Here is a 19,826-nt window from a genome sequence, read left to right on the forward strand (position 1 = left end):
ACAAAAATGTTTGTCTAAAGACAAATCAGAATACATTATTTTCAAACATTATAGACCTAAAGAAGTTTAGGGGCAACTATGCAGCTAACAGTGACATACTCAAATGAAAAGATAAAATAAAGCCTCTCAGAAATTCTTTTGTATAATCAACAGTTGTGAACTTACCTCACCATATATCCAAGTTCTTTGCTATAATACAAATTTCCATTAAATTTTTATTCTCATTTCTCTTCTATCATTTGAGTCTAGAAATTTTTTAATTGGAGGCTAGAAAATGAACTAGTAACTTCTTTTAGTATATTCCAGTTTTTTGTCTATGATTTAATATTTTTCTTCTTTTATGAATATACATCACCAACAGCCAAGACTAACAGTTATTACTATATATATGTATATTTATTTAATTCATTGATGGTATAATTGATAAGGAAAAAAACCAAGTACTTATATGTTAAAGATCTCAGTGTAATCCCAAATTCTTAAAATACCAACCTCTTGGAAGGGTGGAAGGTGAGACACTTCTTCAAAAGATCTATCATGTTTTCGGGAAGCACCTGGTAAATATGGAGAAAAAATTTTTAAATGATACATTTAAAAATATATTTGAGTCAAATGTTTGCTAATCTAGGATACTTTTTCTTTTTGTTCCAAAGATTTGTTTTCGCCTGGCAAATACAAACCTTCTGTCTTTCGTCTTTATTGTTTTCTCTTTCATTATATTTATTGGGTTGACATTGTTTAATATGATTATATAGGTTTCAAGTGTACATTTGTATGATACATGGGCATATTCATGGGTCTTCACATTGTACTGTGTTTTGATTTTTTAAGTCTTTATTAGACTTTATCCAAACAGCTTTAAATAGCTTGTTATAGAATCTCAAACATGCAAAATAAACAAATTTTCAATAACAGAATAATCACAAACCTTTATAATATCCAGACAACCATGCTCTTCAGCCAGAACTATTATAGTATCATCCACACAGCCTATAAAACAGAAAAATTATAATAATTAATGCTACTGTTCTAATTCATCAGACATACTGGATACTTAACTCTGATAATTTTTTGAAATACTGTGTAATGAAGTTTTGGAAATTGTGATATTAAAAAGCTTGTGATTTTAAAAATTTTTATGTATATCGGTAAAAATAAAGACTGCAAACACTAAACATTAATTGAATCACAGATACTGAAAGATAACAGCTTAAATGTAGACAAAGCATTGTTAAAGGAAAGAGATGATTCTTGGCTATGCTTTCTCTTTCTATGTATGTATTTGAAAAAGCATTTATTATTTTTTCATGATTATAAGACAAATTTATTTTTATTACATACAATTTGGAGAATATACACATTTCTCTGAGAATTTAAAGTATAAGTTTAGTGTGTAGAAGACATTTAGAAATTGCCAAGACTCCTTAACAGCTATATTATCAATATTTGAAATTGAATGTGGTAAACGTGATAAAATTTTATGGAATTTTATCTATCATTATTATTGTTTATTAATAATATTCCATAACATTATTTGTAAATTCTATTCATCTGTACACCACCAATCTGTCACTCTTTTACATAAAATGCTCCATCACTGTTTTTCTGTTCTTTTTTATATGTTTATTCCACTCTAAAGTAATTATGCAAATTTTTATAAATTTAAATTACAAATATTTGCATCTGGTAAAATACATGAGCTTGTTATAAGAAATAATAAACATTCTTCCTGAGTCATTATATACATAAGTCATCAAATAGCTCAAAAGTTGACATATTATGTGACAGTAAATTGCTACAGAAAAGTATAATTTTAAGTTCTCACATTTTGATTTCACACGTTAGTTTACTTGGCTATTTCAGAGGGGAGGGTGTGGGGGGAACTGAAGAGATAAGCCAAAGAACATATATGGACACAGACAGCAATGTGGTGAAGTGGAGGAGGGGAAGGGAGGAGGGAGTTGGGTATAGGGGGTTGAAGGGGGGAGAAACGGAGGACATCTGTAATAGTGTCGACAATAAAAAAATTGAAGTGAGGATATTTTAGTGTATTCACTATTTTATTTTTTTCAGAATTTGGAAAATCAGTTTATCTTTTAAAATTCTGTAAGTCAATGAGCCTTTTATGTGCCATTCTTATTTTTCTCTCTAAAACAACTTATGTCTGAATGCACGATTCTGTCACAAAGGTTCATATAAACCAATTCTTCCAACTGTGTCTCTTGCAACAAACTTCTTTGAGAAGGCACATATAATTCAGTTGATGTGGATATTAATTGAAGCACTTTCTGGAAGATGTTGAGGTTAGCAGAAAACTTAACCCCATGGTTCCCTTCTAGAAGTGCATTCACTGTTTTAAACCAGTACAACCTTGACATGTATGATTACTAACAGTCACTAAAAACTGTATTTGTATTTGAAAGATAAATTGTATGACACTCACCCAATGTAAGCACAAATTTTAGTCGTTCAGAAATATCCAAGCTCTGAAATAATTTTCTTCCCTAAATAAAATGGGAAAAGAATTCATGTAAACATTTGCACCATTTTTTCTAGGGAGATCTTTTTCTTCAGTGCTGAAAATTATTTTATTAGGTACTTCTATTTAATTTTTGAAATTTTATTAGATTTCTAAAATTAGTTCAATTAAACAAAAATTATTGGGTACATGTTTTTCAAAATGTTGCATGACATTTAATATTTAAATATATATATATACATACACACACATATATGCACACACACAGAGAATCATTGAATTTTAGTTGGATTTCAAGTGCTTTTGAGACCTGCACATACCTGAATGGCTAGGTGGATTCCAGGCTACCAGGAGTGTTACTAAGAGTACAAGATTCCCCTGGTGAAAAATTCAGATCACCCTTTCAACTACCCAACTAATTTTTACTTATATATTATAATCCAGGCAGTCTGTTGTCTCTCTTAAGAAACATTCCATGAAACTTCCTTTTCCCAAAATGATTTTAGAGTCATCCTTTGGTTTCTGAGAGCACCCGTTATATATATGTTAAGGCACAAACATTATACTTTAATTCTTTCTTTATTAGTTGGCTTCAGGGGGCTCCTTGGAATGAAGTCTGGAATCAAATACTTCTGACTTCAATGATTACATGCTGAGAAAATACTGTGTCAAATTTGACATTCTACCACCACTTATATATCTTGGGTAAATAACCACGTTAAGCCTCACCTTTCTCATCCATAAAAATGGAATATTTACTGTACTTTCAGTAGGGGTTATATAATATATAAAATGCTTAGCATTTTTTGCACATTAAAAAGGCTTCATAAATGTTGACAAATTTGTTTCTTTTTTTATAACCAAATTAAACTTATATGACTTAGAATATGAAAGCTTAAGAAGAGATGGCATGGTTTTTATATAAAGAAAATAAGACTCCAATTTAAAAAAAATCTTTCTCAAATATTCATGAAATTAGAAATATAGGTTAGAGAGATGACTGAAAAAGGCACCACTTCTCTCTCTTCTCAATCTCTTACATACCATATTAACCATCTAAAAATTAGGTCCTAGTCTTAAAATTTTGATTGCATCAACAATTGTTTTAAAACTGTGAATGGCCCCATATCTTATATAACTAAATATAAACTTCTCAACTTGGCCTTTAAAGTCTCCTAGATGTGACTCTAATACATCTTTCAGTCTAAATTCTTGCTGTTTGTCTACCTTGTGATGAACATGGCACACACATGCTGCAGTTACATTTGATTACTTGCAGTACAGGGAACACACTGCCTGTGTTCAGCTCTGTTGGCTTTGACTCGTGTTATTTTTTTACCAGTAAACTTTTCTTCCTGTCTATCAAAACTTTATATATCCATTATTTCATTTTCACTTCTGAATGTTAATTTTGTGCATTAAAGAATTCAATTGCTTTCTCCAAAGGACACCGATGGCATTGTCCCTCTGTTTGCTTGCTTCCACAATGCTAAGAAGTTAATTGCCAATCTAATTCTCATTCTTGGTATGTACCCTTTTCTCATGAACACTGATAAAGACATCAGAACTTGGTAAAGAGAGTTTAGTGTTTTGGTTAGGTGTGCCACTTTTGGATGCAGACTGATGGGTACAAGTCTGCTCAAATACATACTGCTACATAGCTAGAAACGTTGCTTAACTTTTTGGTACCTCAATTTCCTCATCTGTAAAGTTAAAAAAAAAACCAAACCTGATAAACTTAGTAAGACTGATGTGAAAATTAATTAATACATGTAAAGAGATTAGAAAATATATCTGGCTCTTGATAAGTGCTCAATAAATATTGTGCATTATTTTATTATTAGTTATCACCTAAAAGTTTAGCATAAGATTTCAAGGTATTTGTTGTTGCTTGTATGTTTTGATTATTTTCATTCCCCTTGCAAGGTATTTAGTAGGCTCTTTCACACCACGGACTTTCTACTTCTAATGTTATTATAAGACAGATATTAGGACATTTGAATCTACCCTGTCTTAAAAAATTTCTTTTAAATTTTTTACATATTTTCAATCTCTCTTTGTGTCATGTTCTGGGGGAATTACTCACCTTCATGTTCTATATTCAATCTGTCCAGTGTCCTATGAGCCATCTATTTATGTTTTTATTTCAAAATTACATATTTTTTTAAATTTAAACTCTTAGCTGATTCTTGTTCTTTTTCAGTAAATGTTCTTGATTCACAGTTTCTATACTTGTTTCATGAATGGGATTGTTTCCTTTGTCTCTTAAAGAACATACACATTTCTTTTAAAGTCTTTTCAGTGTTGTAAATTCTTCTGTTTGTTGTTTTCATTTGTAGAGGTCATCTTTAGATGCTTCGTATTTGTTATGTAAGTATGCAAAATTCTATACACCTTTGAACCATTAAAACTTCTGGGGGACTGAGCAGCTGCAGTAACTTCCAGTGAGCTTCTCCCCTATTTCCTCAGAATTTCTAATGTACCAGACGCTCCCTTTGTTAATTGTTGGCATGCTATCAATTTACATCTTAATATTTTAAATCAAAAGGTTTGATGATGCAGAGGAAGATTTAAGGCTTTCAGTTTGCCATCCTTAAGTCAGACTGCCTAAACTCTGAGTAGCACTTAAAATGTCATAAAGCCCACATGATTAAATTAATATTTCCTTTCTTGGTATTCACATAGATCTCTGTGTTTATCTTCAAAGTTTATAGATTTGAATTTATAAGCTCCTTTGGTATGTGTCTTAATCACAGTCTACTCCTTGTTGAATTTGTCATGATGCTATATATATAGTAAATATTAACATTTGTTGAATTACTCATAGAAGACATACCTTAACTATAATGCTTTATTACCTCTGCTGTTGAATTAATTCCTAAACACAAAAATGAAGAAATAATGCCTAATTCTCAAATATGGTAAAAATTAATGACAATATTTTCAAAATATCTTGATAATTCCTTGGAAAATAGAAATAATTGAGAATTGAGCCATTTCTCCTCATAATAGTCAATTTGTGAAGCAAAAAACATATTATGACTAGTTCTCCTATCCAAAAATTATTCTAATAAACACACAATTTCTTTTTATTAAAGTTCTTTATACATACCACACAAAGTTCAAATAAAATGATCCCCAGAGACCACACATCCGACTTGGGGCCCGAAGGCAGTGGTTTTTCATTCGGCATATGATCAGTGGTTCTGAAAATTCCTTGTGCAATTACCTCAGGTGCCAAGTATGATGGATACCTATAATGATAGAATAAAAAATTTATAATTACTATGAACTCCAACAGGGGAAAGAAGAAGATTGTTTCAATTTTATCATTGAAAACAATATTCATTATTTTGAATAACAGGAAGTCCAAGTATTTTTAAAATCTATAAAAAAATAAGACTCTCCACCCCCATACTCCCATCACTCATACATATTTATGTACATGTAAACTGGACCACCCATCACCATGGTCCCACAAGGCAGCACACTATACATGCTACTCTGTACCCTTTTTATTCACGTAAAATATAGAGATCATTCTACAACAGTAAGTATAGATTTTCCTCATTCTTTCTGAAAACTGCCAATTTTATTGTATTGAGGTTCTTAATTTATTTGACCAAATTCTGATGAAGAACATTTTGGAAGTTCCATTCTTTTTCTAGTATAAATGGTGTTGAAATGAATATGAATGTTTCATTTCCCACAAATGTATGCAGAGATGACAAATTTCTAGATGTGGCACTACAGAGTCATAAGGTATATTGTCTTTAAAATTTTGATATACATCACCAACTTACTCTTCCAGTTGTATCAATTTATATTCTTACAAGCAAAACAAAAGGGTGACAATTTCCCTTTTCCTTCACCAACATAAATTTTCTTGAAAACTGCTTTAGTAAGTGCTGTGGTGAGTAAATATTTACTATAGACAGAGTATTAACTATGAATAAGTTATAGAAAATAAAGCTCTGATAAATACCTATGTACTTACCAAGCAGCTTTAGTAAAGAATATCTTATTATGACTAAATGTCTACTTCTGCTTCTCCCTAATTGTGTCTCCCTGGTATCCCCCGAAAAAGAAAGAGACGGCTAGAAATTTGATATTTATCATTTTCTTACATCTCTTTACAGTTTTACCATATATGTGTACTCCTAAGTACATTTAGACAAACATATTTCTAAACTTTATATTACTAGACAGTATTCTTTTGTGATTTGTTTTTTCAACCCACATTATTTATTTGAAAGTCATCCATATTGTTGCATATAGCTATGCCATTAATTTTACTTCTATTTATGAATATATCATAACTTATCCATTCTAATATCAATGGTTATTTAACTTGCTTGCTGTTTTTTAAATATTATAAAGTATTGCTCTTCTATGGCTGGTGTGATTCAGATGCTTGGAGCAACGTCCTGTAGACCAAAAGGTAGCAGGTTTGATTCACAGTCAGGCACATACCTAGCTTGCTGCAGGTTCAATCCCCAAACTGATGTTTCTCTCTCTCATAAATGTTTTGCTCACTCTCTCTCCCTCCCCTTCACCCTTCATCTCTCTCTAAAAGGAATGAAACAAATGTCCTTGGGTAAGGATAAAAAATAAAAGTAAAAATTATATACAATGTACTATGTACACTGTATATCTGCAAAGGTTTCTTCAAGGGTATAAGCCAAGAATTAAATTTCTAAGCTATTTTTAACATTTTATGATATTGTGACAAGGTTTTTTGAGAGGCATTGAATAAATTTGTATTCCCACTTAGCAGTATATTACATTTCCTATTCTTTAATTCTTCTCCAACACATGATAGTGATAGGCTTTTAAATATTTGACAATTTAGTAGATGAAACCTATATTTCATTGTGATTTTAATTTGCATTTCCCTGATAAGAAGACTGAGGCATGTTTTCATGTTTATTAGATATGTAAGTGTGCTATTCTCTGACATGCCTGTTCAAGTATTTTTTATTTTTCCCTTCAATGTTATTTGGTATTTAAGTTTCAGAGATACAGCATAGTGGTTAGATAACCATGTATTTTACAAAGCATTCCCCACGATATTTTCAGTACACACCTGGCACCATACAAGTTCTGTCCAGAAGGTATCCAGCCATGGAATGTGAGCACTAGCGACATTTACTGAAGAAGATACAAGGTACAAGAAACATTGTACATAGGATGCTGACACCTCAGTACCCTTCAAAGTAGGCTCCTTGGGACCTCACACCGTTCTGCCAACTGCAGCATGATGTTCCCCCTGCTCGGGTGGCAGAAGCCACGGGATGAATTTGTGGCTTGGCACAACGTTTCATGCCAAGATCCTGCATCAAAATCTCGCACACAGTAGCTTCTGGAATCCCCAGATCAGAATCTAGTTCTCACACTGTGAATTGCCGACCTTTGTTGATCGTAGCCCGTACATGTTCAACTTTCCCAGGTGTTCTGCTTGTTGCAGGCCTTCCAGAACGTGGGCCACTCCAACAGATTCTCAACCACCTTTGAAGTGCTTGTGCCACGCTTTCATTTGTGCTGCGCTCATTTCATCACCCCTGAAAGCCTCCTGAATCATCTGAACAGTTTCTGTGGCGGAATGTTCAAGCTTAATACAAAATTTGATGCAGACTCTTTGCTCTACTCGCTCAGTCATTTTGAATGTGATGACCACACAGTAGGCATGCTCACTCAACAGCACCTACCACCCCCCAGACCAGAGCAGTGAAGTCGTCATTGCTCATGCATGCACGTTCCAGTCCGCTTTTTGCGGCTGCCTGCCAGGTTACGTGGACATCATACAAACCACTCTCCTCATACTAACAATGGCTGGACTGTTTCTGGACAGACCTCATGCATAGTTATTACAATAGTACTGACTATATTCCATACGCTGTACTTCATATACCCTGTGACTATTTTTTAACTATCAATGTTTACTTGTTAATCCCTTTACCTCTTTCACCATGTTCCCCAAGTCCCCTCTCTTCTGGCAGTCAGTCTGTTCTCTGTGTCTGTAAGTCTGTTTCGATTTTGTTTGTTCATTTATTTTGTTATTCAGATTCCACATATAAGGGAAATCATATGATATCTGTCTTTGACTTACTTCACTTACCAAAATACCCTCTAGGTCTTTATCCATATCTCTGTTAAATTGTTGTGCTGTGGTTCCCAATACCACCGCCACATTTAGACACTCACCAGGACAAATAAAACTAAGCATACAGAAGTACTCACAGCCAGGATATTTCCCCCTGCATTTTTTTCTTTTTTTTAAATTATTTTATTATTGTTCAATTACAGTTGTCTGCATTTTCTCCCCACCACTCCCTGCAACCCCATCCAAAAGCCCCTCCCTCTCTTGCTTCCACCCTCCCCCTTGGTTTTGTCCATGTGTTCTTTTTTTTTAATTTTTTATTTAGTTATTTATCAAGTACAGTTTTTTGTCTATTTCTCCCATCCCAGCCTCCCCCGCCCCGTGCTCCCCACCTCCCTCCCATTTCCACCCCCCTTAGTTCTCGTCCCTGTGTCCTTCCTATTTGTTCCTCCAAATCCCTCCCCTTTTTTCCCTTAACTTCCCTTCCTTCTCCCCTCTGGTCGCTGTCCCCTTGTTCTCTATTTTAGTGTCTTTTTTTTTTCTGCTTGCTTGTTTGTTTTGTTGTTTAGCTTCCTGTTAAAGGTGAGATCATATGGTATTTGTCTTTCAACACCTGGCCTATTTCACTCAGCATACTGCTTTATTGTAGTTCCAGAAAACCCTTCTCCCCTCTGTCCCCTCCCCTGTCCCCTCTGGCTATTGTTAGATTGTTCTTAATTTTGATGTCTCTCATTATATTTTGTTTGCTTTTTTTCTTTTGTTGATTTTGTTCCAGTTAAAGGTGAGATCATGTGGTATTTGTCCCTCAGCACCTGACAGCCAGGATTTATTACAGTGACAGAGTAAGAATATATAGCTGAATAACAGGAAAAAAAGATACACAGGGAATCTGGAGGAACCTGTATATGTAGGATTCCTCACTCTCTCTCCCTCCTATCAGAGGTCATATAGAACACACTTTTCCCCAGGAAAAAAAAATGTAGAAACATGTATGCAATGCTCTGGCCAGGAAAGCTCATAAAAGTCTCAGTGCCCAAGGTTTTTACTGTTAACTGGTCATATAGGCATCCTCAGCTTAGCACGTATCAAAATTCAAGACCCCCAGAAGGAAAGTCATTGTTCTGCATAAACCACATTCTTTACACAAACAGGCACAGGAAACCATGGGATCAAATGCTTTTGAAATTGAAGTTCTCACGTGCTAGTCAAGAACCAACTATGCAAGGAGGACTTCGTTTCTAAGGGGAGCTGTGACTTGCTTGCTATGGTAACCCTTCCTCCATAGTTGTTTGTGTTTCCATTACTGTTTTGGGAAAGTTCTTTATAATTCTGGACATTAATTCCATTTTCATTAATTATTACTTAAAATCATTTCTGCCATATTCTGGCTTGTCTTTTCATTCTCTTTTTGGCATTTGTTTATAAATGAGAAGTCCTTAATCTTTCAGATTAATTAATCTTTTCTACCATACTTAAGTGATTTTTTTATCTTGTTAAAATGATCTGTGGTATTTTCTAAAAGTTTGATAGTTTACCTTGCCTATTTAAGTTTCTTAGTTCAACTGGAATCATTTTTCTATATTGTACAATGTTATCTTTAGTCATACATCAATAAGCAATTGAGCCCTGTTTCAAATATTAAACATTATTATACTATTTTAGTCCATAACATTATACAATAATTACTGGTAAGTGTTATGACAAGCCCCCAACACACACACACTTTAATGTATCTTCAGGAGTGTCTGGGCCCCTCTTCAGATGTTGGTCCTATACACACACACATATGAGGTTTATCCTGTAATGTCTCTCCCTCTCTCTCACACACAGTTGGAATTTCTATGGAAATCAGATCAAATGTTGAGACAGGTTAGGAAGAACTGGACTAACACCAATATTGACACTAACTATCTATGAACATGATAGATCCATGTTTATTTAGGTATTTCAAAAAAGATGCATTCTTTTTTCACAAAATTATTGATTATACCTCATTATTCTTGTTAGGTGTTTCATATTTTCTGCTGATTTATAAATAATTTTTTGCTTAATTTTGTATCTAGCAACCTTGCTACACTTTTATTCTAATAATTTTTTGAGGACTCTTGAGTAGTTTTTGTAATGAAGTCATCTATTAATAATGACATAAAATAACAGGATGCAACATTTTAAAAAATATTTTATTTATTTATTTTTAGACAGAGGGGAAGGGAAGGAGAAAGAGTGGGAGAGAAACATCAATATCTGGTTGCCTCTCATGTGTCCCCTACTGGGGACCTGGCCTGCAACCCAGGCATGTGCCCTGACTGGGAACTGAACTGGCGACCCTTTGCTTCACCGGCCTATGCTCAATCCACTGAGCTATGCCAGCCAGGGCAGGATGTGACATTTAATGTTATAATAATAAATTTAAAATTACAATACAATAAGTAAAATCTGTATTTAAACATTTTATCTGGCATCCCTGAGAAGTCTTAGGGTTAATGTCCTAAGAGCAGCTTACCACTCAACAAAGGAGGCAGCGCTAAGGGAACAGACTTGGGGGTAAGGAGGGCTACCGGGCGTGGGGGCGGCACTGAGGAAGGAGCAGTGACCATGGGTGTGTGAAGGAGCGTACCGGTAGCACAATAAGGTGAGAACAAAGAGTGGGAGGCATACGTGGGAGAGAGGCAGAAGATCAGACTAGGAAGAAATGTGGGACTTTGTAAACTGTGTTAAGAAATCTGGATTTTTATTCTTTAGCGCTACCCTGTCCAACATGGTAGCCACTAGCCACGTGTGGGTATTGAGCATTTGAAATATGGCTAGAATGATTTGCAATGTACTGTAAGTATGAAAGTATACACTAGATTTGGAAGACCTGTAAAAAAGAAAAAGAATGTAAAATATCTCAACAATTTTTATATTGATTACTTATTACAAATATAATTTGGGGATATGTAAGTAAAATAAAATATATTCCCAAAACTAAAAAATGAAAGGTCCCTAAAAAATCCTAAAATGTATAGCATGACAACTTGAATAGCAGTGAATTTAATCATTCATTACAGATTTGATAGAATTTGTCTATGAGTCTGGTCTTGGTATCTCCTTGGGAAAGGCAACTTTTTCTACACTTCTATAATTGGTGTTTTCAGCTTTTAAAATACTGTTTGGGAACTTTGGAAATTTGTACTTTTTTCTCCAATCAACCATTTCATCCTAGTTACTATTCATGAGACTTTGATATTGTTTAGTTTCAGTATATTTCACTGAAGATAAATATTTATCAAGTGCAGGGGAATGCTTAGGAGAAAAATTCAATGGCAAAATAGAAAGAAATTGGTAAGAAAACCATATTACATTAAAAAAATCTTCCTATATGACTAAAACTCTTTCTGATAAATTCATTTCATGAACAATACCATGAACCTGAAGTTGATCTGCTGAGAAGGAAACTATTTCTCCTTAGTAATCCCCACAGTATTTTGTTAGTATCTTTCTTATTGTTCTCTAGTGACTGTCAGCTACTTATTTTACCTGTTCTGTATTTTACATAAGAGGCTATACACAATATGTAATATTGCATATTTTGAGGTTTTTACGTTTATATTTTTTAATATACAAAAGTTTACCTCTCATATAAATAAACTCCTTGAGGGCACTGAGTATTATTCATTTTTATAAATCCTCAGCCACTACCAATGGCTCAGTATATTTTTGTTAATAAAAAGAATATTTATTTTATTTTTTATTGAATTTATAGGGGTAACACTGGTTCCCAAAACCATACAGCTTTCAAGGGCACAACTCAACAAAACATCACCTGCACACTGCATCGGGTGCCCTCTGCCCAAAGCCTCTTTCCGTCCCCATTTGTCTCCCCTTCACCCACCTCCACGTACATCTGCCCCCTTTTTCCTCTTGCTGTCACCATACTGTTGTCTGTGTCTATATGTTTTATAGACATATGTATTTTTTGCTTAATCCCTTATCAAAATGCCAGTTAGGACTGCCTTAGAGACAACAATTTAAAAAGCAAATCATACGTAAGAGGCAGACCTACTAGCAATTATTAAATTTGAATCTTGCTGACTGGACACAAAAGGAAGGACAATAGCTTCAGAATATAAATGAAGAATGAGTGAACTTCTGCTCTGTTTGTTGCATGTGTACCTACCCTTTACTTCATTTATTGTCAAGGTGAGTCATGAGCACAACCATGTAGATATTTTTTCTATCTAGATTTTCTGATTTAATGATATTAGATTATCATGTCACACTGCAATAATGATGTTAATCAAAATATACTTAGACGTATGTAACATCTACGTAATAAACACCATGTAAGCACTCATTTATTACTTCCATTTTTTTCCTGTGTGTTTCTATAGACACCTTCTCACAGTATGATTGTCAATACTTCTTACTTACTTGTAAAATACAAGCCAATTAAGTCAGGGAGCATAACTTAAATTTAAATGGGCAAATTAGGTTTTTCTCTTTCATTTTAATATCATGAAAATGATATTAACATTTTCTTTTAATTTCTCCATGTATTTCTCTCGTACACAAATTTGTATTAGGTCATTTTACCCTAAGATATTATATTGCTCTTCTAAAGAGTATGGGATGTCTTTGGAGACAGCTGAAGGCTAGTAGAAATGGTACCAGACTTGATACAGGAATACCTGTGGTCTACATTTCAGTCCTAGCACATATTATATGTATAATTTGGGCTTTTTGATCTGTAAAATAGAAATAATAATGCCTACCTAATTAAACTGTTATAAATATTTGTGAATATATATGTGGAAATACATTAATAAAACTAGAAAATGTGTCAAAAAAGCAATGTTGCACTTTTATCATAATCGCCATAACATGTCCAGAAAAAGTGGCCATTTTTAATCCTGATTTCTAGCACATCTAACCCCCAAAGTAATAGTATGAGTAGTAAAAAGTCAAGGAACACTATAAGTAAATTACCTAACACCCTGACTGGTGAGCTTTAGAAGCATAGAGGTGGCCCTTGCTTCAATCAAGGGCTGATTAAATTAATAAAAACAATGAGCCCTAAGATTGTTTTTTAATGTAGAATATCTCTTTGTAACAAGTATCTTTTCTTTAACATAGCATTTTAACACTGAAAGACAATTACCAGAACCTTGCTGTATGACCGGTGGGGTAAATATAAGTGGCTTTCATCACCTGTTTGAAGTTTTAACAACATATTAAGCTACTGCTGGCCTGCTAAAATGAATGTTCAATTCTAACTCTTTATAATATTTTAAAACAGATGTTAACATTTTACTTTGTTATTCCTCAATATTTGTCTTTCGAATCAACTGAAACCTTCTTCTGGTATATTTTCTTTCATGCCTTAGCTTTTTGATCACTTTATTTTTCCTGGCTAATGTCTCACATTTTGCTCTTTGATACTTTCTGTTCAGACCCTTTGGGTCTAAGACTTCAAAGTAAGCCAGACCAAACTGCAATGTAAGACCAGTTCCACCCAAGCATTTTCAACTCGAATGTAGCTCAAAAATGCTTGATATGTTTTAAGAAAAATCACTTCCTTTTTTCTGTTCATCATCATAACCTAAAGGACCGTTAAGTAAAAGGCAAAAAATTAAAGTAATTCTTGTTTATGATATGTTTTTGGAGTTCTCTCTCACACAAATTAATTTAGACAAAACAAAGGAGCAGCAGGAATCATGTTTACTATAGCTCCTCAAAGCTACTTCAGAAGGTAATTGTCACATATGATGAAGATACCAGAGTTTATTGTGAACTTATTTCTACTACATTCAAAACTTGTTTTTAAACAAATAGTGAAGAGTATTTTTACAAAATACTGTTTTAGTGCTTGTAACAACAATTATTTGTTGCCTATGACCACAAGTTTTGAAAGGCAGAACTTTAAAATTATGAATTTATGTGCCTTCATAAGTAGGCTATCAACACAAACAAAAAATACCAATAAACCTTGAGCCTCTTGAAGACGGGAATATACTTCACTGATTTTGCATATTCAGCAGGCAGAAGAGAAGGTGCTCAATAAATATTTTCTTAATAAATAAAGGAAAGAATGATTAAACAGTTTAGCTTATTTACTTTTTGTTGTATTTTTTTCAATTACCATTTAGTCCTCTTATCCCCTGCCCCTCCCTGCAATAACCATGTGGCTGTCCTGTCCATGAGTCTTTTTGCCTTTTTTTTTTTTTTGCTCAATGTCCTAACATATCTAGTTTTGGCAAGAAACCTATAATTTAACTTTTAAAGATAAAAGGGTAATTTATAAATGAGATCTTTTTAAAAACATATAATTAACTTTTTAAGCAAAAAAAAATACTCCATGATCCCAACCCATAATTCTCAGTAATGAGATGATAAAACTGACTTTAGAGAGTTCAAAAGAGCAAAACACAAATGGATACTATTAAAAACAACCGCCCAATAACTAAAAAGTATGATGAAGGTTCATAGCTTATATAGTTGTATTATATCAATATTAATTTCTTGGTTTTGATCATTCATTTGTATTTATATAAAAAAAATTCATTACTTTAGGAAATACAAGCTAAAATATTCAGGGGTAAAGGTCATTTTTAGGTACTAATTACTCTTAAATGATTAAAAATATATTTATACACACATACATACGTAGGAAGAAGGTAAAAGAAAGAGGTAAATAAGCAAATGTAGTCAAATGTTAATATTTGGGGAATTTGAGTAAAGGGTATACAAGATTTCTTTGGACTAGTTTATAACTTCTATATACCTAAAATAATGTCAAAATTAAACACTCAAATAATAAAAGAATTCTATTCTTTAAATGTTTAAAAAGGAAACTATACAATAAAAATAACACAGAGATCTATGTCAAAAGCATACATTTGAGTACAGTATGAAAAAATGTTCATTTTTTTCTTGGAGGACAACATAAACCTATATTTTTATATCAGAAATGATCAAATAAAGCCCTCAAACTTAAACACAGACTTTCAGGTATAGAATCTGTCCCCTCAGCTCTGAAATTTACAATGACTTGAGTCTTAAGATACAATTATACCTTTAAAAAGAAGGGAATTAAATTCAGAAACAAAGAAAAATGAGAGCAATTTTTCAGTCTTTTAAGGACATACATAAAAAAACCAAAAATAAAAAAAAAATAATAAAAATAAAGATTATTAAAAAAAAAAGAATCTTGTCAGGATTGTTGCTTCACATTTATCTAATTCTGAATTAAATAAAATTAATTAGTGACCAATATAAAGTAAGCAAGGTGTCAGCCTGTCTGCCAATTCAATGAAAGATCAACATCAGGGAACTTGCGGGTGCTGGGAAAGTTCATGGGCACTCTTTTAAAAGTATTTGAAAAAGTAAGTTATGTTAATAAAAGCTAGTTGTATGTCAAAAAGTAATGTCACAAATAATTAACAAAAAACACACTTTATCAAAGATTACACAGTTTAGGACAGAGCTCAAAGAACACATATTCTTACCCAATTGGAAAATCAACATCATCACCATGAGCTGTCATGTGATAAAGTCCAAATTTAGATAATTTAACATGTCCCTACAAAAATAAAGAAAAACAATTATTCTGAAGTGTGTTAATATTACCGGCAGGGAAAATCATCATTATACATTTTATAAATAAAGAATCCATCATATAGTCAGACACATTAAAATATATTTATCATAATTTTATTAAAAACTATTTCCCAATATTTAGAGTCTGCTTTACATTTCTTAAAAATATAATCTATGTGTATACATATATACTTATATGTAAGTATGCATATACATGCATGTATATGTGTATGTACACACACAAACATAAAAATTTTTGCTGTTTATATTTTCCAAGCTTTTTGATAAAGCGAATAAAAGCAAAAGTCTTCGCATTTGCCTTGAATCCTTGCTTAGAATATTTTGTGGTAACTTTTACAAAATATTTTATTTCAGTGAGTTGCAATTCCATTCACATTATAATTTAATCCTGCATGGGAGTTCTTAACTGAAAAGACCAGGCCCCAAATCATTAAGACATTAGTGCATCTGCTAGATTTCCAACAATTTTTGATATTGTTTGAGAATGATCATAATTATCACAAAACTGAAGTTCCTAATAAAAGGCAAATATATGTTACAAATCTCTTCAGTTTTCCCTTTTCTAGATGTTTAAGATTAAAAATTAAGTTGATTTCAAAATTAGTTTGTTGTTTTTCCTCAGAACTTTATTCCCCAGAATTACAAAACATTTATATTTTAAAGCAATTCACATTGGTTAGGTACTCTACTATTATAAAGATAAAATTAATAAGCACCATTTTCTCTTTTGTGATTTTTAATGTCATAGGGTAACTGTACTGAAAGTCTGGAAAAGAATCAGAGGAAAAGAGTAATCCTATTTTCACATGAAAACTAATGACATTATGATTATTCCTGAAAACATAACACCTTGTAACCTATAATTCTATTTGAAGGGTTGACTAGCTTCTTATTACTCACTCATAAAATTTTCAAGTGTAGAAGCAGCACTCCCAACAAAATTTTGTACATATTTGTTCCAAAAAAAAGGAGCTACGTATGAACAACTGGAGGATGGGGACTGACATAAAGATGAGTAGATGCAATGCAGTTGTGCATTGAGAAAAGATATTCTATGTAAATTGAGAGGCTTTCTTTAGATAAAAGCAAATTCAGACGAGGGGTGGATTAAGCTATAATACATACTGTTTTGGAAAACAAATGAAAGAAAAACATGACATTAGAAACTGACCCTGAGGAAAAAGAACAATGCATGTGAAAACACAGGGATTTATACAACTTATATATTTTTATAACATCACAAGTACATCTTTTCATCATGAATATTCTGAAAATATATTCTTATCCTACCCTCTGATTACCTGAGTGGGTCCGATTTCAGTAGTTTTCAATCTCAAATAACAAGCAAATACTTAATGTATCTTTGGCAATTACCTTTCTGTCCAAAAGTATGTTATGAGGAGACAGTGCCCGATGCACTAGGCCGTGTTTGTTCATATACTGCAAGCCCTGGAGAACCTCAAATGCTGTGCACAAAACCTTTGAACAGCTGCAAAGGAAACAAAAAAATCACAGATCAGTTGAACAGCAGATATAGAATCTATTATGATGCATGAAATCAGGTTTTGTGACAAAAGTTAAAGTTATATTTTTATTGTTCCTCCTCTATTCAGAGAAAATAAAGTCCATACATTTTCTAAAATATCCATTTGTACATATTTTGAATTTTATGACTGCGACAGTATTCATCTGACAAAGATCCTTCCGTTTCCTAAAGGGTACTCTAAAAGCACATTTGTTCTTTCCTGAAAGAGAATTTTGGCTTTTCCAAATTATCAAGAAATATGGCAGAACTAAATCAATGAAAAACATCTATGTTCCTCAAGACAAAAACAGTCAAGTCCTTGAAAAATAGCTACAGTATATTTTATGGTAGATAGACATGATCTTACTTTCCATATTGATCCACAAAGCAACCTATGGTACTCTATGATTTATCAAACATTTTTCTTTACCTGTTATTCTATTTCCTCTAAGCCATCTTCCACAGGGATGCCAGGTTTCTTTCTCTCTCTCCCTCTCAACTTTTTTTAAAATCAAACCATTCATGTAGGGAGTTAGAAATGATATACAGAAAAGTTGGGGAGACTCACTGAAACCCAGTGCCCCTCCCAACAATATTAACATTTTGGTACAGGCTTCCTTTCTACCCATGTTTTTACACTATGAATTGACTTAAAAATTGATTAATATTTGCAGGTAGCCATTAAAAATAATTTTTAAAAGAGGTATAAATAACAAGTCAAGTAACAAGAGACATAACAGAATTACTAAAAAATAATCCATTGAAAAGCAGGCACAACTGAAGGAAAAAAGGACAAAAGCAAAAGGAACAACTAGAAGATAACTAATAGGTTTTAATTAGCTGTATCAGTCATTATATTAATTATAATTCATTTAAATTAGATGTACCAATCATTATATTAAATATAAATTATGTAAACTCACCAATTACAAAAGGAGTATCAGAATAGATAAGAATTAAAACATTTATATTCAGACTACAAGAAACCCACACTAAACAAAAGACAAATACTAACCTCCCTCCCAGGGGATGAGAAAGGCAACCATACATTGATGTTTCTCTGGCTCTCTCCTTCCCTTCCCCTCTAAAGATAAATAAATAATAAATAAAAATTAAAAAAAAAATTAATTGAAAAAAAAAGCACAAAGATGAAATAACAGATCACTAATTGTCATGGGCTTGGGGAAGGGGACGGGTTGACTACAAAGGAAAAGAAAGAAATTGTGCAATGATGGATTGTTCTACTGTTAATTTTGATGACAGGTTCATGACTGTGTTTGTGCATCAGACCTTCTGCAGGTTTGAATTGTATATTAAAAGGGTAAATTTTAAGGTATGTAAATTACACCTCAATAAACTGATGTTTTTTAAAAGTAGGGTGAATAATATACTTTTTAAAAAGTTGCAATATGACTCCCTCCTCTAAAAAAAAAACATAAAAGAGAACCAGACACAAAAAACTGAAATCCCTCTCTCCTCTCATCCTGCTCTATCTCTCCAGAGGTAACCACCCTTAGAAGTTTTTGTTTCAATTTTCCTGGTGGTTAGACTTTTATTTAACATAATTAACTTTTCATGAATTGTGTACAATGATAAGATTAATATACTTCTATTTTTAATAATATAGCTACTTATATTATTCTTATCATACTTGGTAAGTAAGATTAAAAAAAACCCTGCCCTTCTTTCCTGAAGGCTAAACAAATAAACAAGTGAATACATAATATCACATGTCCTGATTAAGTGCTATGGACAATAAAGTAGAGAAGAGAGGCCTCACTACAAATGTAATATTTATGCAGACATCTAAAAGTCAAAAAGACGTACGGTCCTCAAGGGGGGACGAGTACACAACAATTCAAAAGGCAGAGGCCACTGTACATCGTAGGGGAAAATGAGTGGGACACTTTAAAACATGGCATGTCTTCAAATGTCTTACTCTTGCCTTTAAACTTGGAGTTTCTCTATGTTCTCTGAGTATTCTTAGTTAATGGTGAGAAGTCTAATTAATGTCAGACTGATTTTAATTTTGTTGCAGATATCATGTTATTCCTCCCTGGAGGATTTTGGGATAGTTTTTACTTTATCCATAGATAAAATTTAGTGCAGTATGTCTATAGTAC

At 32.8% G+C, this 19,826-nt stretch overlaps 1 protein-coding gene across 3 annotated transcripts in view; it reads right to left on the minus strand.

Annotated features, from left to right (window-relative positions):
* TBCK (TBC1 domain containing kinase) overlaps window positions 1-19,826 on the minus strand; it is a 186,122-nt gene that overhangs the window by 129,501 nt on the left and 36,795 nt on the right. For all 3 annotated transcript variants that reach the window (XM_037154438.2, XM_037154439.2, XM_053657031.1), the window contains exons 4-9: window positions 17,553-17,667; window positions 16,067-16,140; window positions 5,592-5,733; window positions 2,444-2,504; window positions 929-990; window positions 493-554 (exon numbers count right to left, since the gene is read on the minus strand). In XM_037154438.2, the coding sequence (XP_037010333.2) occupies window positions 493-554; window positions 929-990; window positions 2,444-2,504; window positions 5,592-5,733; window positions 16,067-16,140; window positions 17,553-17,667 (516 nt within the window). The remainder of the gene's footprint in view (window positions 1-492; window positions 555-928; window positions 991-2,443; window positions 2,505-5,591; window positions 5,734-16,066; window positions 16,141-17,552; window positions 17,668-19,826) is intronic.

This window comes from Artibeus jamaicensis, unplaced genomic scaffold (genome assembly GCF_021234435.1).
Source record: "Artibeus jamaicensis isolate MK-2021 breed Jamaican fruit bat unplaced genomic scaffold, CSHL_Jam_final scaffold_3222, whole genome shotgun sequence".
In the NCBI taxonomy this organism is placed as follows: Eukaryota; Metazoa; Chordata; class Mammalia; order Chiroptera; family Phyllostomidae; genus Artibeus; species Artibeus jamaicensis.